This window comes from Nerophis lumbriciformis, linkage group LG12 (genome assembly GCF_033978685.3).
Source record: "Nerophis lumbriciformis linkage group LG12, RoL_Nlum_v2.1, whole genome shotgun sequence".
NCBI lineage: Eukaryota > Metazoa > Chordata > Actinopteri > Syngnathiformes > Syngnathidae > Nerophis > Nerophis lumbriciformis.
This window is the reverse complement of record NC_084559.2, coordinates 19,409,247-19,430,283: the sequence shown is the minus strand read 5'-3', so window position 1 is coordinate 19,430,283 and position 21,037 is coordinate 19,409,247. Positions and strand designations below refer to the sequence as shown.

General features: G+C 41.0%; 1 protein-coding gene across 1 annotated transcript in view; it reads left to right on the top strand.

Annotated features, from left to right (window-relative positions):
* sfrp1a (secreted frizzled-related protein 1a) overlaps positions 1–20,486 on the top strand; it is a 41,883-nt gene extending 21,397 nt beyond the window's left edge. The window contains exon 3 of the mRNA XM_061986048.1: positions 18,362–20,486. Coding sequence (XP_061842032.1) covers positions 18,362–18,687 — 326 coding nt within the window. The 3' untranslated portion in view covers positions 18,688–20,486. The remainder of the gene's footprint in view (positions 1–18,361) is intronic.
* The last annotated feature ends 551 nt before the right edge of the window (positions 20,487–21,037 follow it).

The window sequence follows — 21,037 nt, the reverse complement described above, 5'->3', positions numbered from 1 at the left end:
ACTCACAACCCAGTGGGACGTTGATGTGAATGACTATGAAAAACCTTGGAGAGGACCGCAGATGTGGGTGACCCCCCCAGCCCCTCTAGGGGAGACCGAATGCAATGGACGTCGAGTGGGTCTGACATAATATTGTGAAAGTCCAGTCCATAGTGGATCTAACATAATAGTGAGAGTCCAGTCCATAGTGGGGCCAGCAGGAGACCATCCCGAGCGGAGACGGGTCAGCAGCGCAGAGATGTCCCCAACTGATGCACAGGCGAGCGGTCCACCCCGGGTCCCGACTCTGGACAGCCAGCACTTCATCCATGGCCACCGGACCTGTGCCCCCCCTTCCACAAGGGAGAGGGGGTAGAGGAGAAAAGAAAAGAAACGGCAGATCAACTGGTCTAAAAAGGGGGTCTATTTAAAGGCTAGAGTATACAAATGAGTTTTAAGAAGGGACTTAAATGCTTCTACTGAGGTAGCATCTCTAACTGTTACAGGGAGGGCATTCCATAGTACTGGAGCCCGAATAGAAAACACTCTATAGCCCGCAGACTTTTTTTGGGCTCTGGGAATCACTAATAAGCCGGAGTCTTTTGAACGCAGATTTCTTGCCGGGACATATGGTACAATACAATCGGCAAGATAGGATAGAGCTAGACCATGTAGTAAAGTCACATCTTAAGTGCACAGGAAGCCAGTGCAGGTGAGCCAGTATAGGTATGTTTCTAAGTATATAAAGGTATATACAGTATAGGTATGTTTATAAGTATATAAAGGTATATACAGTATAGGTATGTTTATAAGTATATAAAGGTATATACAGTATAGGCGTAATATGATCAAACTTTCTTGTTCTTGTCAAAAGTCTAGCAGCCGCATTTTGTACCATCTGTAATCTTTTAATGCTAGACATAGGGAGACCCGAAAATAATACGTTTCAGTAATCGAGACGAGACGTAACGAACGCATGAATAATGATCTCAGCGTCGCGAGTGGACAAAATGGAACAAATTTTAGCGATATTACGGAGATGAAAGAAGGCCGTTTTAGTAACACTCTTAATGTGTGACTCAAACGAGAGAGATGGGTCGAAGATAATACCCAGATTCTTTACCGAGTCGCTTTGTGTAATTGTTTGGTTGTCAAATGTTAAGGTGGTATTATTAAATAGGTGTCGGTGTCTAGCAGGACCGATAATCAGCATTTCCGTTTTCTTCATTACTACTGGCGGGGATTCTCATAACCCACATTTTTGCTCACAATAAAGCCGATAGACTCCCAAGTCGAAATTCTAATTTTGGTAATCAAATTGTTTGCCAATGTAGACGTGATCGTCACAGGAAACATTCCATAAATGATAAAGACAAACAGAACGTTCATGTCATTCATTTAAGCGTTGTTGGGCCAACTGATAAAAAAAAACAGACATAAACAGTTAAGGAGAGGAAGTGGAATGAAAACATTTGATTTCACGCAACAAACCTGATATTGTTCACCAGCTGCACCAAAATATCTGGCAATCCAACTTTCAGGTTCCCCACCGAGCAAACTTACATTTTTAAAAAACAGACTTTCTTTCGAGTCTCATCCAGGTTTTATGTTACGTTTGTTTAACTTTTTGTTTAGACTCCGGTGATGAGTCTGGCGTCTCTGTGGACATTTCCAAGATGTCCTTGTTTTTGTCTTGGATTAAGACGGATTCTGCGCTCGGTTCCTCGTTAAGAGTTGACATGTGAGGTTACGCAGATTCAGCCTGAAGAGACACGAGGGTGAGGTACTGCTGTCCTTAGGGAGACGTTTTCAATCACATAGCAGAGCAGAATGGGATTAGTCCAACGGACACTTTGGGTCAAGACAGGATATGTCTTGGTTGCAATGTACAGCCTTTTTGTGCTTTTAATGGAAGATTGCAAGATATTTCTACAGATGAAGTCAAGCCAAAATAATACACACAAGATGAGAGAACCCGTTTACAAGCAGACACAATTGTCTATTTTGTCATGAGAGGACCCTCAAATAGACTTTCTGTTCGTTCCTGTACAAAAAAGGTGCAGATTATCATGGTAATGTTTCAGGAATGAATCAGCGACTTTGTTTCTGTGGAGGAGGGTTGGGGGGAAGTTTTGGGAGAGAGAAAAAGTTAGGAAAAAACATGAAATGTAAAGCCGATATCTTTAGAAATTTTCTTTTGCTTTTGATTGATTGATTGATTGATTGAGACTTTTATTAGTAGGTTGCACAGTGAAGTACATATTCCGTACAATTCACCACTAAATGGTAACACCCGAATACGTTTTTCAACTTGTTTAAGTCGGGGTCCACTTACATTGATTCATGATATAGATATATACTATCATCATAATACAGTCATCACACAAGATAATCATCAGGGTGTATACATTGAATTATTTACATTATTTACAATTCGGGGTGTTGGTTAGGTTTGGTTGTTATCATCAGTCATCAACAATTGAGAACAGAGAAATGAACATTGAAACAGTGTAGGTCTGACTAGGTAGGATATGTACAGCAAGTAGTGGACATAGAGAGAGAGAGATCAGAAGGCATAAGAAAAGTATTTGATTGTTTACATTTGATTATTAACAATCCGGGGAGGGTGTTAGTTTAGGGTTGAAGTTGCCTGGAGGTGTACTTTTATTGCGGTTTTGAAGGAGGATAGAGATGCCCTTTCTTTTATACCTGTTGGGAGTGCATTCCACATTGATGTGGCATAGAAAGAGAATGAGTTAAGACCTTTGTTAGATAGGAATCTGGGTTTAACGTGGTTAGTGGAGCTCCCCCTGGTGTTGTGGTTATGGCGGTCATTTACGTTAAGGAAGTAGTTTGACATGTACTTTGGTATCAGGGAGGTGTAGCGGATTTTATAGACCAGGCTCAGTGCAAGTTGTTTTACTCTGTCCTCCACCCTGAGCCAGCCCACTTTGGAGAAGTGGGTAGGAGTGAGGTGGGATCTGGGGTGGAGGTCTAGAAGTAATCTGACTAGCTTGTTCTGGGATGTTTGGAGTTTCGATTTGAGAGGTGCTAGGGTACCAGGAGGTGCATGCGTAATCGAAAAAGGGTTGAACGAGAGTTCCCGCTAGAACCCTTCTTTTCCAGAGATGTCCGATAATATCGGACTGCCGATATTATCGGCTGAAAAATGCTTTAAAATGTAATATCGGTTTCAAAAAGTACAATGTATGACTTTTTAGAACGCCGCTGTACGGAGTGGTACACGGACGTAGGGAGAAGTACAGAGCGTCAATAAACCTTAAAGGCACTGCCTTTGCGTGAAAAATAATGCACTTTGTGACTTCAATAATAAATATGGCATTTTTTTCCATAACTTGAGTTGATTTATTATGGAAAACGTTGTTACATTATTTAATGCATCCAGTGGGGAAAATGGGGGGGCGAATTGTGGGGGGGCGCGGTTTTGATATATTGTAGCGTCCCGGTTCTGGGTATTTGTTCTGTTGTGTTTATGTTGTGTTACGGTGTGGATGTTCTCCTGAAATGTATTTGTCATTCTTGTTTGGTGTGGGTTCTCAGTGTGGCGCATATATTTGTAACAGTGTTAAAGTTGTTTATACGGCCACCCTCAGTGTGACCTGTATGGCTGTTTACCAAGCATGCCTTGCATTCACTTGCGTGTGTGAAAAGTCGTAGATATTATGTGATTGGGCCGGCACGCAAAGGCAGTGCCTTTAAGGTTTATTGACGTTCTGTACTTCTCCCTAAACAGCGTGCAGGTAGGAAAATGATTTATGATAACAATAAATCAGGCAGGGAAAAAAACAAAGTGTGCACATAGCACTGGAAGACAGAGCCAAGTTGAGTCTAGCGTGGAAGCTAGTGTATAAAACAGGAATCAAAAAACTATAGTGCCTAGCGTGGAAACTAGCATATCAAGAGGAATCAAAAAACTAACCGTCGTTACCTGTTGCGAGTAGCAAACTAGGAAGCCAGACTGAGTGTGGAAAGAAACGGGAATAAATAGCACTCTGATTAGTCCCTGGCAGCAGGTGAGCATCCCAGACACTAATCAAAGGCAGCTGCAACCAATTGGCACCCATGGTAACAGAAAACAAACTCAAGGGTGCACAAACAGGAATTGAGAGAGTCCAAAACAAACAGAACATGATCCGGGCAACGGATCATAACAACAACTTTCAATCTTCTTTCATTTAAAAACAATGTATATTATGTTTATAAAGTCGGGAAATATGTCCCTGGACACATGAGGACTTTGAATATGACCAATGTATGACCCTGTAACTACTTGGTATCGGATCGATACCCATCATCCAAAACTAATGTAAAGTATCAAACAACAGAAGAATAAGTGATTATTACAATTTAACAGAAGTGTAGATAGAACATGTTAAAAGAGAAAGTAAGCAGATATTAACAGTAAATAGAATTAAGTAGAATTATAATTCATTTTCTACCACTTGTCCTTGATAATGTAGACAAAATAATAGAATGATGAATGACACAATATGTTACTGCATGTCAGCAGACTAATTAGGAGCCTTTGTTTGTTTACTTACTACTAAAAGACAAGTTGTCTTGTATGTCCACTATTTTATTTAAGGACTTAACTGCAATAACAAACATACGTTTAATGTACCCATAATTTTTTGTTAAAATAAAGCCAATAATGCAATTTTTTTTGTGGTCCCCTTTATTTAGAAAAGTACCGAAAAGTATCAAAATATTTTTAGTACCGGTACCAAAATATTGGTATAGTTACAACACTAGTATATATTCGTGATTATTATTTTGGCCATAATGGTGCAGCCCTACGACACAGTCCCATTAAAATGTGTTTATCTAAATTTATTGTGGCCCAACACAAATAAATGAATGTATATAAAATGAAGTGAAATTGCTTTACTGTCCACTAAAAACCTTACTGACTGGGGTATTTGTTCAAAGTCTGTTCTCATTTATAGAGGTTCATTTTAAATTGTATCTCCTCAATGCTTTAAAACCACATAAATGCTTTCCTGCTCAATGCCAGGCACGTCTCCATGTGGTTTGACCACACTTCAAGCACTCAGGCCTTATATGCACGAAAACGTTTTCACTGAACCTGCTAGTTTTATTTTATTTTATTTGACTGTTTCAACCTTTGAGGTGTGAAGACATCATTTAGTAAAAAGTCCTCCCAAAGTGGCTCCGTCTTCAAACAACAAGAGATTTGACTGAAACAATGTGATCGCTATGCCCATCTCGCTCCACTCTGCATCTGACCACAGCAGCCATGGTAATTTTCCGTGAAAAATCGAACGTTTTTGTGTCATAATATCACTTCCGCTTTTTTTTAATGAAATATCAATTACGACCATAACAATCAATATGAGATTTTGGTTACACTTGAGTACGGGGAACATATTCACCATTAATTAGTTGCTTATTAACATGCAAATTAGTAACATTTTGGCTCTTAATTAGTCATTACTAAGTACTTATTAATGCCTTATTCTGCATGGCCTTATTATACAACCAGTAAGCCATTAACTAAGAGTCTTCCCTCAATAACCTCAGAATTATTGCTTATTAGTAACCCTAACCCTTATATGTTCCCCTAGTGTCCAAATAACTCTAAATTAAGTCTTTGTTACTTAGAATATGTTCCCCATACTCACTGCAAAAACTGAAATCTAAGTAAGATTAAATATCTCAAATAAGGGTGATATTTGCTTGTTTTCTGTCTGATAAAATAATTCTTCTCACTAAGCAGATTTTATGTTAGAGTGTTTTACTTGTCTTAAGTGTTTTGGTCCTAAATGATCTCAGTAAGATATTACAGCTTGTTGCTGAGATTTGATGACCTATATTGAGTAAAACAAGCTTGAAACTAGAATATCAACTGTTGCAAAGCTGTGTCATCAACACTCACAAGTATAAAACTACTTTTTTAAAGTAATAATTTCTTATTTCAAGCATGAAAAAAAAAAACATGACTTTGACACAATTGTGTCTCATAATTAAAACAGATGACAGCCAAATGGAATTTGCTGTTTTATTTTCAATGAAACAATAGAAAATACGTACTCATATAGTAGTACAGTTGGCACAGTACAGTAAACTGGCAGTTAATATTTAAACATTTAACATGTGACATTTGTAACAATTTTGAACAGAAATAGTTCATGCACATTCAGATAAATTCTTCAAAATTACAATTAAAAAAATGTTGGTCGGGGGCCGGGCTGTATATATGCCCATTAATTGACTGAAAGAGCACGCACTTGGCGCGATGATGTCATGTTATCGATAAAAAATGCATTTTTAGACCATATGATTTGCCTGAGCGGCTAGGAGACCCCGAGAGTAACAAGCGGTTGCCTTGTTGCCTTTCCATTAAGAACAATAAATTTGTTTTTAGTATAAGTTTGCTGGTTTCAAGAAATGTAATGCCGAGCGCATATCATTATGTCAAGATAATGGCACTAGTATTTACTTAATTTAAGAATTTCAACATATTGAGCAAAGAGGTCTCCATTTTTTTTCTACCAAGAAAAGTGCAGTTGTTATTAGTGAGAATATACTTATTTTAAGGTATTTTTGGGTTCATTGAGGTTAGCTAATTTTACTTGTTTTGGAAAGCCTTGACAAGCCGAATTTTCTTGTTCTATTGGCAGATAATTTTGCTTAGTTCAAATAAAATACCCCTAATTTTTGTTTTTGTTTTTCTTGTTTTTGACCACTGACTTTTTGCAGTGCATACCTTTACGCTTGTTTCACCCAATACAATAACCTTGAGTTTGTTCTACTGTACTTAGCTCAGAAAACACTCCAAGCATGATTGCTATGGCCTTAGCCTGGCTTCTAAAGCATGGCCACCACGTGGAAGGACTTTGTCAGATCCTGCCGAATTCCTCAAAGGTAGAACTGGGCTTTGAGTGCTCAAACCACCAGCATGAATTGTTGTGTAAAAAGTGGGTCAATTGGACAGTCACAGCCACACAATCATCTGTGTTTGTATTGTGTTAGCTTTGCGTGTCTGTGTTGTTATTCCACCTCGGTCAAGCCACAGCTGTGGTATTGATGTCAAAGATAAAGTGCATTCAAATAATTCATCTCCTTAGTTTAGAGCAGTTGTGTTAGTCTGGAAGTCCAGCTTTTTGTTTGATATCTCTTGTGTCAAAGACTCACTAATGTAGAGAGTCGTTATTGATGAGGCAGGAGTTGAAGATCAATTCCATGAAAAAGTTGTTCCGGCAAAAGTTAACTTGAGATTGTCGCGGTGAAGATAGAGTTTAGTGTAACCTAGGCCTGGGTGATGTATCGAATATACTCGATATATCGCGGGTTTGTCTCTGTGGGATGTAGAACATGACTATATCGTGAATATTCGATTATACTTTCTCACGCAGTTGCTTTTAGCTGCGGGTATTACACTACAGGCTTTTCTCACTCTTTCTTGTCTCTCCTTCTCACAGAGAGATACAACTATTTTTATTTATTTTTTTGTCATAAAAAAATACAATCATGTGTGCTTACGGACTGTATCCCTGCAGACTGTATTGATCTATATTGATATATACCTCATTTTTCGGAGTATAAGTCGCTCCGGAGTATAAGTCGCACCGGCCGAAAATGCACAATAAAGAAGGAAAAAAACATATATAAGTTGCACATTTTTTGGGGAAATTTATTTGATAAACCCAACACCAAGAATAGACATTTGCAAGGCAATTTAAAATGAATAAAGAATAGTGAACAACAGGCTGAATAAGTGTACTTTATATGAGGCATAAATAACCAACTGAGAACGTGCCTGGTATGTTAACGTAACATATTATGGTAAGAGTCATTCAAATAACTATAACATATAGAACATGCTATACGTTTACCAAACAATCTGTCACTCCTAATCGCTAAATCCCATGAAATCTTATACGTCTAGTCTCTTACGTGAATGAGCTAAATAATATTATTTGATATTTTACGGTAATGTGTTAATAATTTCACACATAAGTCGCGCCTGAGTATAAGTCGCACCTCCGGCCAAACTATGAAAAAAACTGCGACTTATCGTCCGAAAAATACGGTAATGTAGGAACCAGAAATTTTAAAGGGGAACATTATCACCAGACCTATGTAAGCATCAATATATACCTTGATGTTGCAGAAAAAAGACCATATATTTTTTTAACCGATTCCCAAACTCTAAATGGGTGAATTTTGGCGAATTAAACGCCTTTCTATTATTCGCTCTCGGAGCGATGTCACAACAAGCAATCCGCCATTTTCTCAAACACATTACAAACACCGAGTCAAATCAGCTCTGTTATTTTCCATTTTTTTCGACTGTTTTCCGTACTTTGGAGACATTGTGCCTCGTCGGTGTGTTGTCGGAGGGTGTAACAACACGAACAGGGACGGGATTCAAGTTGCACCAGTGGCCCAAAAATGCGAAAGTGGCAAGAAATTGGACGTTTGTTCCGCACACTTTACCGACGAAAGCTATGCTACGACAGAGATGGCAAGAATGTGTGGATATCCTGCGATATCCCTGGCCTGCTGACATCAACTCCAAAACTGGACAGATCAGCTTTCAGGAAAAGAGCGCGGATGAGGGTATGTCTACAGAATATATTAATTGATGAAAATTGGGCTGTCTGCACTCTCAAAGTGCATGTTGTTGCCAAATGTATTTCATATGCTGTAAACCTAGTTCATAGTTGTTAGTTTCCTTTAATGCCAAACAAACACATACCAATCGTTGGTTAGAAGGCAATCGCCGAATTCGTCCTCGCTTTCTCCCGTGTCGCTGGCTGTCGTGTCGTTTTCGTCGGTTTCGCTTGCATACGGTTCAAACCGATATGGCTCAATAGCTTCAGTTTCTTCTTCAATTTCGTTTTCGCTACCTGCCTCCACACTACAACCATCCGTTTCAATACATGCGTAATCTGTTGAATCGCTTAAGCCGCTGAAATCCGAGTCTGAATCCGAGCTAATGTCGCTATACCTTGCTATTCTATCCGCCATGTTTGTTTGTGTTGGCATCACTGTGTGACGTCACAGGAAAATGGACGGGTGTATATAACGATGGTTAAAATCAGGCACTTTGAAGCTTTTTTTAGGGATATTGCGTGATGGGTAAAATTTTGAAAAAAACTTTGAAAAATAAAATAAGCCACTGGGAACTGATTTTTAATGGTTTTAACCATTCTGAAATTGTGATAATGTTCCCCTTTAATAACAGAAAGAAACAACCCTTTGGTGCGAATGAGTGTGAATGAGTGTAAATGGGGAGGGAGGTTTTTTGGGTTGGTGCACTAATTGTAAGTGTATCTTGTGTTTTTTGTGTTGATTTAATACAAAAATATATACAGGTATATATATTTTTATTTTTTTTATTTATTTTTTTTATTTTTTTATTTCTCGTGCGGCCCGGTACCAATCGATCCACGGACCGATTGGGGACCACTGATGTAGAATACACTGTTGGAAAAGTGTATTTATTAAAAAATCTGTAATGCGGAGAAGCCACAAGATTTTAAATGTGATGTATTTATTTACACAATATTGTTTTAGAGACTTTTTATACTTTGAAAGTAACTCTTTTGTTACTACTTCACACTTTTTGTTTGTATCAGCAACTCGCTGCTAAGGCGAGGCAAGTCTGGATTGGTGGTTGAAGTATTGTCCTTGCTCGGAAGTCGGTAGATCAGAATAAACATCTGCTTAATACCGGGTAACTCCTCAATGTCTCTGGGATCCTGATGATTATCCTTTTTTCAAACACAAATCCAATTTACTGGAAACAGATTTACAGCTTGTCCCGCTCCAGACTTTGTTCCCATCGCAATTTATCTCTCCACGCTCCAGGTTTTGTGGAACTTAATTGCCCCGAAAACTCCCCAACACCCTTCAACGAAATAACTCCTCTGCTTTGGACACTTGACTTTGTTGTCTTTGCCAAACTTCCACTGGCTGTTCTAGTGAAACAGGAGTGATCACGTACGCCTTTTGCTCTTCTTCCGAATGGCAAACAGCACACGTTTTTTGGCTTTATGGCCGCCCTAGCTCAAGGTCAGATGAAGAAAGTCAGTCATGTGATATCTGTTTCATGTCTGTTCATTTTATGGGGTGGGAAAAAAATGTAAAATAGAAACCACCCCCAAATGTAAATATGCCAACATTCAGTAAACTACTACAAAGGTCACTTTTACCCATTAAAAGTCTGTCTTTTTTAAATTTCCCTTATGTCTGATTAGAATGATTATAATCATTTCAATTTAAAGGAATACAATAAACAAGAATGTGAAAAGGGCTTCTGTGTTTGGGCCTATAAACCAGAGCTGGGCAAATATTTGGACTTGGGGGACCACATTGAGCGAAAAAAATGTGTCTGGGGGGGGGGGGCAATGTGTATGTATGTATAAATGATATACCGTATTTTTCGGACTATAAGTCGCAGTTTTTTTTCATAGTTTGGCCGGGCTCCAGTGCGACTTATATATGTTTTTTTCCTTCTTTATTATGCATTTTCGGCAGGTGCGACTTATACTCCGGTACGACTTATACTCCGAAAAAATACGGTATACACATTTAGCTGTAAAAATCTGGTACCGGTCCGTGGATCGATGGGTACCGGGCCGCACAAGAAATAGTAATTAAAAAAAAAAATGTTTTAATTTTTTCTTTTTATTAAATCAACATACAAAACACAAGATACACTTACAATTAGTGCACCAACCCAAAAAACCTGATTATATATCAATATAAATCAATACAGTCTGCAGGGATACAGTCCGTAAGCACACATGATTGTATTTTTTATGACAAAAAAATAAAATAAAAAAAATAAAAATAGAGTTTAAAAAACCTTATGACAGACCACCGCAAAAAAACTGAATGGAATGTTAACGTTTTTTACTGAATGGGACACCCAAAATGTACATGAAAATAAAGAAAGTGGGATTTACAATATTAACTATGAACAATAAATATTAACAACATATTAGCATCTCTTACTTCTCAGACCAGATAGTTGTGTATCTTTTAAAATCAAGCAAAACACAACAAAAATGTAACAAACAGCAAAATATGAATCCAAAAGGGTAATAAACACCTACAATATGATATATTATCACTTTTATGCAGAACTTTGTTTATGACACATGTGTTTGGGGCTGGCTGCTCTGAAAACAAACCCCGCCCACTCTAGTTTGTTCCTGGTCTGAGCTGCGGTGACCGAGATCAGTGTTTTTCAACCTTTTTTGAGCCAAGGCACATATTTTGCGTTGAAAAAATCCGGAGGAACACCACCTGCAGAAATCATTAAAAAACGAAACTCAGTTGACAGTAAAAAGTCGTTGTCGCAATTGTTGGATTTGACTTTAAACCGTAACCAAGCATGCATCAATATAGCTCTTGTCTCAAAGTAGGTGTACTGTCACCACCTGTCACATCCCGCCGTGACTTATTTTGAGTTTCTTGTTGTTTTCCTGTGTGTAGTGTTTTAGTTCTTGTCTTTTTCTCTTTTTTTGGTGTTTTCCTGTAGCAGTTTCATGTCTTCCTTTGAGCGATATTTCCCGCACCTACTTTGTTTTAGCAATCAAGAATATTTCAGTTGTTTTTATATTTTATAATTGTTGATTGTCATGTCATGTTCGGATGTACATTGTGGACGCCGTCTTTGCTCCACAGTAAGTCTTTGCTGTCGTCCAGCATTGTTTTTGTTTACTTTGTAGCCAGTTCAGTTTTAGTTTGGTTCTGCATAGCCTTACCTAAGCTTCAATGCCTTTTCTTAGCGGCACTCACATTTTGTTTATTTTAGGTTTAAGCATTAGAGACCTTTTTACCTGCACGCTGCCTCCCGCTGTTTCCGACATCTACAAAGCAATTAGCTACCGGGTGCCACCTACTGATATGGAAGAGTATTACACGGTTACTCTGCCGAGCTCTAGACAGCACCGACACTCAACAACAACACATCATTTGCAGACTATAAGTACTAGTTTGCAAAAAATATTTTTAACCCAAATAGGTTAAAGGCACAGTGGTTGAAAAACACTGACCTAGATGACTGTAATAACTCCTCAAAATTGCAGATTTCAACCATTGAAATACTTTCTATAGTTCAAGACCTGCGGTAATTTAAAAACAGCACTGCACATCATAATGGCAAATACACTTTTGATGTTAAAGGTTTAAAAAAATTGTGTAGAACGTCCGAGGGCTGATTGAAAATCTTAATGGGCCGCATGTGGCCCGCGGACCGTATTTTGCCCAGGTCTGCTATAAAAGGTTTATCCTGTGCTAAAAAAGCTCAAAAGATGAAAGCATCAAGCAGCACAGTGCAAATAAAGTTTAGAACGTCCAAGGATTACCAGAACAAAGTATTTCTCTCCACAAAGGTGTTCAGGGGTGGGCCGGACCTCATTTTATCCCTAATGAAGGTTTGGATTTCAGCGAACACTAAGCCTGGCAGAGAGATTGTGACAGAGGATAAGAGTCCTAATCCTTACCATGTGCACTACTAATACTCGCACTTCTTCATCAACAAACTCATTTGTCCTGCAACACTAATTGACCATTTCTATTTAAAAAGATAGTATTCTAAGTTTAAAAGTAACTCGGCTGTTTTTATTGTCTGTCACGAGTCAATAGGACTTCATGGTTGATCCAGAATTGATGTCAGCCATGTGACTGAATATAGTACGCCATGTAACATGCAGGGTTTGTACGGGTGCTTAAAAACCTTGAAAATGCTTGGGTTTTAATGTTGTGTTTTCAAGTGCTTGGAAATGAAGACACGGCACAAGAGTCCAGCGTGCAGGTTTAACAAGGTTTTTAATGATAATATTTTTCAGTAATCGGTTTCTCTCCCAGAACATGACTTTTCAGTCATGTCCGTATCCTCCTCCCTCCTCTGCTCCCGGCCGCTTACTGTTAAAGACGACAGATGATTAGATTAACACGTACCACTTGTGAAATCTAATCACCTGCCAAGCTGTGTCTCGCCGTCAGCACATGCCACGCCCCTGCCCAATGGTGTTCGTCTTCAGTAACATGGACAGCGGCGGTGACTTTTCCTCCTGCAAGCAGCGCTGATCACACTCCCCCACCACACACTGAATTAATTTTTCTTAATGAAATTGTCAGCGTAAATTTGAAGGAAAACCTAATTAAATTCACCAAATTCAAACGCAAAAAATTCAGTTACATAAATTCAGTGTCGAAAAAAGGCTTTCGTAATAAAGACGCAAATTAACCTCCATAGCTGTCCATTGTCAATCAATCAATCAATGTTTATTTATATAGCCCTAAATCACAAGTGTCTCAAAGGGCTGCACAAGCCACAACGACATCCTCGGTACAAAGCCCACATAAGGGCAAGGAAAAACTCACCCCAGTGGGACGTCGATGTGAATGACTATGAGAAACCTTGGAGAGGACCGCATATGTGGGTAACCCCCCACCCCCCCTCCCCCTCCAGGGGAGACCGAATGCAATGGATGTCGAGTGGGTCTGACATAATATTGTGAGAGTCCAGTCCATAGTGGATCCAACATAATAGTAAGAGTCCAGTCCATAGTAGGGCCAGCAAGACACCATCCCGAGCGGAGACGGGTCAGCAGCGCAGAGATGTTCCCAGCCGATGCATAGGCGAGCGGTCCACCCCGGGTCCCGACTCTGGACAGCCAGCATTTCATCCATGGCCACTGGACCTGTGCCCCCCCCCCCCCCCCTCCACAAGGAAGAGGGGAGCAGAGGAGAAAAGAAAAGAAACGGCAGATCAACTGGTCTAAAAGGGGGGTCTATTTAAAGGCTAGAGTATACAAATGAGTTTTAAGATGGGACTTATATGCTTCTACTGAGGTAGCATCTCTAATTGTTCCCGGGAGGGCATTCCATAGTACTGAAGCCCAAATAGAAAACGCTCTATAGCCCGCAGACTCATGCTGCAACATGAGGGGATGGTCTCGGGTGAATTGAACAATGGGCCTCAGGAGCTCGTCACGGTATCTTTGTTCATTCAAAATGCCATCAATAAAATGCACTCGCGTTCGTTGTCCATAACATACGCCTGCCTCATCCCCACCATGGGCCACTCGGTTCACAACGTTGACTTTAGCAAATCGCTCTCCCACACGACGGCACACATGTTGTCTGCCATCTGCCCTGAACAGTGAAAACCAGGATTCATCCGTGAAGAGAACACCTCTCCGACGTGCCAGACGCCATCGAATGTGAGCATTTGCCCACGCAAGTCGGTTACAAAGATGAACTGCAGTCAGGTCGAGACTCCGATGAGGACAACAAGCATGCAAATTAGCTCACAGTTTGTTCAGAAATGACTTGGTTATGTAAACCAATTGTTGCAGCAGTTGTCGGGTGGCTGGTCTCAGACAATCATGGAAGTGCACCTGCTGGATATAGAGGTCCTGGGCTGGTGTGGTTATACGTAGTCCGCAGTTGTGAGGCCGGTTGGATGTACTGCCAAATTCTCTGAAACGGCTTATGGTAGAGAAATGAACATTCAATTCCCGGGCAAGAGCTCTGGTGGGCATTCCTGCAGTTAGCATGCCAACTGCACGTCCTCAAAACGTGTGACATCTGTAGAATTGTGCTGTGTGATAAAACATTTCGAAGTGGCCTTTTATCGTGGGGCAGCCCTAAGACACACCTGTGCAATAATCATGCTGTTTAATCAACTTCTTGATATGCCACACCTGTGAGGTGGGATGGATTACCTCGGCAAAGAAGAAACGCTCACACGTTTGAGAGGAATAGGTAGTTTGTGTACATAGTGAAAGTTTTAGATCTTTGAGTTCAACTCATGAAAAATTGGAGCGTTTATATTTTTGTTCATAAACAAAAGACAAAATACCTATTCCTCTCAAACATTGTTGACAAAACTAAAAGTGCTTGAAGTCACCACACGTTTGACCCCTTTTCTTGACAAAAACATCTAATGGCATAATATCGCTAAAATAATGTTTGCAGATACATTTTTTACGGATTCTAAAGTAGAGAAAAGAGAAGCTATAAGCTGAGGTCCTCCAATGCCACACTGGGAGACATGTGGGTGATCAAGTTAGTAGATGCATGTCTCTACAATGTTTAACCAGCGGTTTTTCTTAAAACTTTATTTATAATAAACACAGCATTTGTAAAACAACAACTTTTTCTCTAGCACTCATCAGGGGCTGAGACTCCCTTTTCTTCTCCCTTATCTCCCCTGCTTGCTTCGTTGTTTTGTCTTTACTGTCTTGTTGCCTCTTTTTGCATTGCTCTCTAAAATATAAACAATGGATTTGATTGATTGGCCTCTCAACAAAATTGACAAGATCTCGGGTTTGGGGGAACCCGCCAGTCTTGACGGAGCGGTTGTTGCTGGACACACCACGGACTCTTGGGAGAAGAGGAGTGTGCCTGGCAACCCTTTCAGTGGAGGACGTGAAGATATCTACCTAGGGCAGGGGTCGGCAACCCGCGGCTCCGGAGCCGCATGCGGCTCTTTGATCACTCTGATGCGGCTCAGCAGCTTACTTGCTGAACCCCCCAATTTTCCCGTGAGACTTCCGGATTTCAGTGCCTCTCGCAGAAAACTCCCGGGATTAATATTCACCGATTTTCACCCTTACAGCTATAATAAGGGCGTGCCATGATGGTACAACATTTGGCGCTCTCTACAATCTGTATTAACAGCATGCCAGCCCAACACTTGTTATACAATATACATCTTCTGCTTGCATACGTACGTGACAGCAAGGCATACTTGGTCAACAGCCACACAGGTTACACTGACGGTGACCATATAAAACAACTTTAACACTCTTACTAATAATGCGCCACACTGAACCAAAACCAAACAAGAATGACAAACACATTTCGGGAGAACATCTGCACCTTAACACAACATAAACACAACAGAACAAACACCCAGAATCCCATGCAGCCCTGACTCTTCCGGGCTGCATTATACACCCCCGCTACCAAACCCCCCTCTGTGCGTCGGTTGAGGTGGGCGGGGTTTGGTAGCGGGGGTGTATAATGTGTCACGGAAGAGTTAGGGCTGCATGGGATTCTGGGTATTTGTCCTGTTGTGTTTATGTTGTGTTACTGTGCAGATGTTCTCCCGAAATGTGTTTGTCATTCTTGTTTGGTGTGGGTTCACAGTGTGGCGCATTATTAGTAAGAGTGTTATAGTTTTTTTTATACCGCCACCGTCAGTGTAACCTGTGTGGTTGTTGACCAAGTAGGCCTTGCTGTCACTTATGTGAGCAAGCGGAACCACCATACAACATGTGGCTGATCAGGCACGCTGGTTGTAGTGGGTGCTATAGGCTGTACCATCACGGCACGCATGACGCTGACAAGCGCATTCATTTAAAACCTGCGTGCCGCACCAGCTTTCAAATTCCATATAAAGGTGTGGGCAGCGTGTCTGAGACCCCTGGTTTATACATAGCACAGAGCAAAAAAAAACTTTGTATGCAGTGTTGTTTCATTTAAAATTTCGAAACAATTATGCGGCTCCCATTGTTTTCTATAATTTGCGAAACTGGTCAAAATGGCTCTTTGACTGGTAAAGCTTGCCGACCCCTGACCTAGGGTATTTGGAATGATGACAACAGGACATCTGCTGATTGGAGTAAGCGTTGCTCCGGTTTGTCGACAAATCGGAAGATGCTGGCAGCCGTTCAAAGCTGTCACAAATAATTAGAGGATGCGGACAGAATTGTGGACACGCTTCTGATTTTGGACAACATGGGACAGTCTGCCCTGCAGGATGAATTTGAGGACCAGAAATAGACAATTAAGAGAGAAAGGGATTTTTTTTTATTTTTGCTGGCAAACACAAACATTCTAATTTGGATTCTTTCCCTGGCTTTGAGACTCTCCCGGAGGACAATTCAGTGAAGACACAACAAACTAATTTCCTGTCTCTCATGAAACCCTCATGTCGCGGAACAGAAACACTCTGCATCCACACATATCCCCCATCCCATGCTTCGCCACACGTGGTATGACGGACGAAGCAGCGCCCGTAGTGGCTGGCAGCTACGGGGTCGTTGCAAGTCTCCAGTTGTATGTTGTAGTATGTATATGTGCTTTGCTATCAAGTTATTTTCTCACTCCAGACTGGGCCCCTCAGGAGCTTTTTTTTTTTTTGTTTACTCATCCTACCCCAGCGTGGACCCTTTTCCTACCTTTTATGGGGTGCCGTAGTGGCGACCCATCGGCATTCCTGTTCTGTTCCCTGTACACTGTTTGTTTATCTAATCTTGAACGGGTTTGTGCTGAAAACAACATTTCCATCTATCCAGGAAACTAGCATTTGTTGGGTTATTTTTTTGTCGGATGCAACATCGTTTTGAAATAATTAAATTAAATAAGCCCTGGGATGAGGTGGCGACTTGTCCAGGGTGTACACTGCCTTCCGCCCGAATTCAGCTGAGATAGGTATGAAAATACTTAAGCCTGGTGTACCAAAGCAGTTTCTAGCTGGGGGTGGGGGGGTCACCCACATCTGCGGTCCTCTCCAAGGTTTCTCATAGTCATTCACATCGACGTCCCACTGGGTTGTGAGTTTTTCCTTGCCCTTATGTGGGCTCTGAACCAAGGATGTCGTTGTGGCTTGTGCAGCCCTTTGAAACACTTGTGATTTAGGGCTATATAGATAAACATTGATTGATTGATAGGCTCCAGCACCTCCCGCTACCCCGAAAGGGACAAGCGGTAAAAAATGGATGGATTGATGGATAAATGAAATAAGTGAATGCCAATATTTAGGATAATTTATCCAAGATCAAATACTTCTCAAAATAAAGTTAAAGTACCAATGATTGATGAAATTACCCTCTGCATTCGACCCATCACCCTTGATCACCTCCTGGGAGGTGAGGGGAGCAGTGAGCAGCAGCGGTGGCCACGCCCGGGAATAATTTTTGGTGATTTAACCCCCAATTCCAACCCTTGATGCTGAATGCCAAGCAGGGAGGTAACGGTTCCCATTTTTATAGTCTTTGGTATGACTCGGCCGGGGTTTGAACTCACGATCCTACCGATCTCAGGGCGGCCACTCTAACCACTAGGCCACTGAGGCTTGGACTTTAAGACACAATTAATGGGATTATACAAAATATGTTTTCATGGAGTGCAGCTTCAGTTACAAGTACAGAAAGTATCTTATTAAAGGAAACAGTTTGGTCCCATTTATATCATAATATCATTATAATTTTTTTGATCATTTTAACTTGCAACCTTTATTATTAGAGCATATGAATTCAGTTGAAAAAAAATAAATTCTAAGGGATCTATACCTCCCCTGGTGTGAAGGTCACGTATATTGTAATAATACTCTTTTAACTGGTGCATATTGTTTCTTTGCTCACAGCCTTCAAGACCAAGATCAAGGAGGTCAAGCGAGAGAACATGGACCGCAAGGTGATATTCCAGAAGAGGAAGAAGATGTTGAAGGCGGGAAGCTTGAAGAAGAAGGACATGAAAAAGCTGGTGATGTACTTGAAGAACGGCGCTGACTGCCCGTGCCAGCAGCTGGACAACCTGGGGAACCAGTATCTCATCATGGGCCGTAAGGTGGACAAACAGTTCCTGCTCACAGGCATCCACAAGTGGGACAAGACCAGCAAAGAGTTCAAAAAGGCCATCAAGAAACTGAAGAGCCACAAGTGCCCTGCTTTCGAGAATGTCTTCAAATAAGACGACCTCCCGTTCTTTGGTCTCGTCTCCTCTTGCATATGAACTTGCACAAACGCCCAAACTTTACTTTTTTATTGTCTTGTTTATAGCGAAACAGTGCATCTTTGTGTTCACAGGTATCATTTTAACTGTCCTTTTTACATTTTACGAGCGATTGATGACATATTGAAGAGTTAAGTTTCCTTTTTTACCAGCTTTTAAACTGGGGAACTGCACTTGTTTTGGAATGTTGCCAATAGTTCATAATACTTATGAGAGACAAGAAGACTAACGATTTTTTTTCTATCTATTAATCAGACAAGAAGCAAGGAACCATGCAGAGACAAGAGTTCAATTTAGCTCATGAGGAGAACGCATGGAGCTGCACACTTAGTCACAGTCTCGCCCTACGCTCTAAGGTTCAGCTACCGCGTCCCTCTATTTATTCAGGAGTTCCACAGTCAACATCACTGAGGCCGCCTCTAAAAGGAGTGGTCACATATATCATGCAAAGCAGGTCCAGGACGCACAATACGTGACGGAATGTGCTGGGGGCCTTGTGATTTCGCCTTGTCTCTGCTTCGTCTGCGTGCTGTCATCTTATCTGCGTTGAGGTCCTTGAAGTCCTGGGCTGTTAGCGGGCTAAAACAAAGGTAACATCTGCGGCTGAGGCCACCCCTCAGACAAGAAGTTTCGTCCTTGCACAGATACAAAAGTCAAACCTGAGCACAATAGCTAATAACTACAGCAACGGACTTGTTGTGTAATAATATATATACATGATTATTCTAACACTTTCTAACATAAAAATCGTCTCGTTTTAGGTGGGTAGCAATGCAGCTAATGGGAACAATCATTTCTACCTCTAAATCACTTAAAAAAAAAAAATCAAATACCCCCAACAATATTTAATTTACATTACGTAACCTGTATAATAACCAATCTGTAGCAACATTGTTATTGTAAGAGCAAACACTGAGGAACTCTTTCTCTAGCGTAGTAACACATTTAAAGTTAAAGTTAAAGTACCAATGATTGTCACTCTGTCAGGTTTAAACACTGATGACATCTATGAAACAGGCGAGAAGCAAGGAATCAAGCAAAGACAGAGTTACATTTTTCTCAATCGAGGAGACACGTTTTTTGGGCTGTATTCTAGTTACAGATCCAAACTACGTTCTAAAGTCCAGCCCATGTGCTTCCTCTATTTATTTGGGAGGTCCCTGGTTACATCACTGAAGCTGTCGCTGAGGAAAGGGGGTAATCTCGACAGCTCCGGTTAGACACAATATATGATTATACAAGAAATGCAAATGTGTTGACACTGGTGATATCGCCTTGTCTCTGCTCTGTCAGCGTCACGGCGGTGTTTGGCCTTGGCAGTCAGCAGGCCGTTCCTGGACACCGACACTGATACGAGACTGGCTTGCAATCTTTTGGATTTCCAGCTTTGCACAGACAAAGAAAAATACCACTTCAGCACAATTGATAATAACTATAGCAACGGCCCTTAAGCATAAGAGTTGTGTGATTATATATACATAATTATTCTAACACACACACACACTGGGTGTGGGGACATTTGTCCTCTGCATTTGACTCATCCCCTTGCTCACCGCCTGGGAGGTGAGGGGAGCGTGAGCAGCGGCGGTGGCCGCGCCCGGGAATCACTTTGGTGATTTAACCCCCAATTCCAACCCTTGATGCTGAGTGCCATGCAGGGAGGTAATGGGTCCCATTTTTTTTATAGTCTTTGGTATGATTCGGCCGGGCTTTGAACTCACAACCTACCGATCTCAGGGCACTAGGCCACACCATGCTCCGGTATTAGCTGTAAAAGCAAGAGATTAGGCTAGCTTCTGCAACAACACGAAACACGTTTGAGTTTATAATGCACAACACTGCGATAGGACACCAATCTGTACTGACTGAAACACAGGAACAATCATATTACAGTATCTGTAAAGTATTATTTCAGGTTTTGTTTGTACACAGCTAGCTTGACAGCGTATGCAGAGTAGTGTACGGTAATGTGCTGCATGTATTATGATCAATAATATAGTGACTCACTCCATGGACAGTTGTTCGTTTGGTCAAGCTGGCCGGGGACGTTTCCAGTTGATTTGGGTAAGCACTCCAATAATTCGGCTCAAAACTTCCAGATTAGCAGTGTGACCATGTTGCACCGACCTCACTCTCTGGGCTTCCATCTGCTCCAACGTCTCACCGTCTTGTTCTTGCTCGCTTTTATAGGCAGCAGTTCGTCCTCAGTATATTCAGCTTCAAAAAGATAAGGTTGTGAATCCTCATTTGTCCAAAAATAGTCCTCTTTGATGTCTATTACTCATTCTGGCATGACTACAACACACGC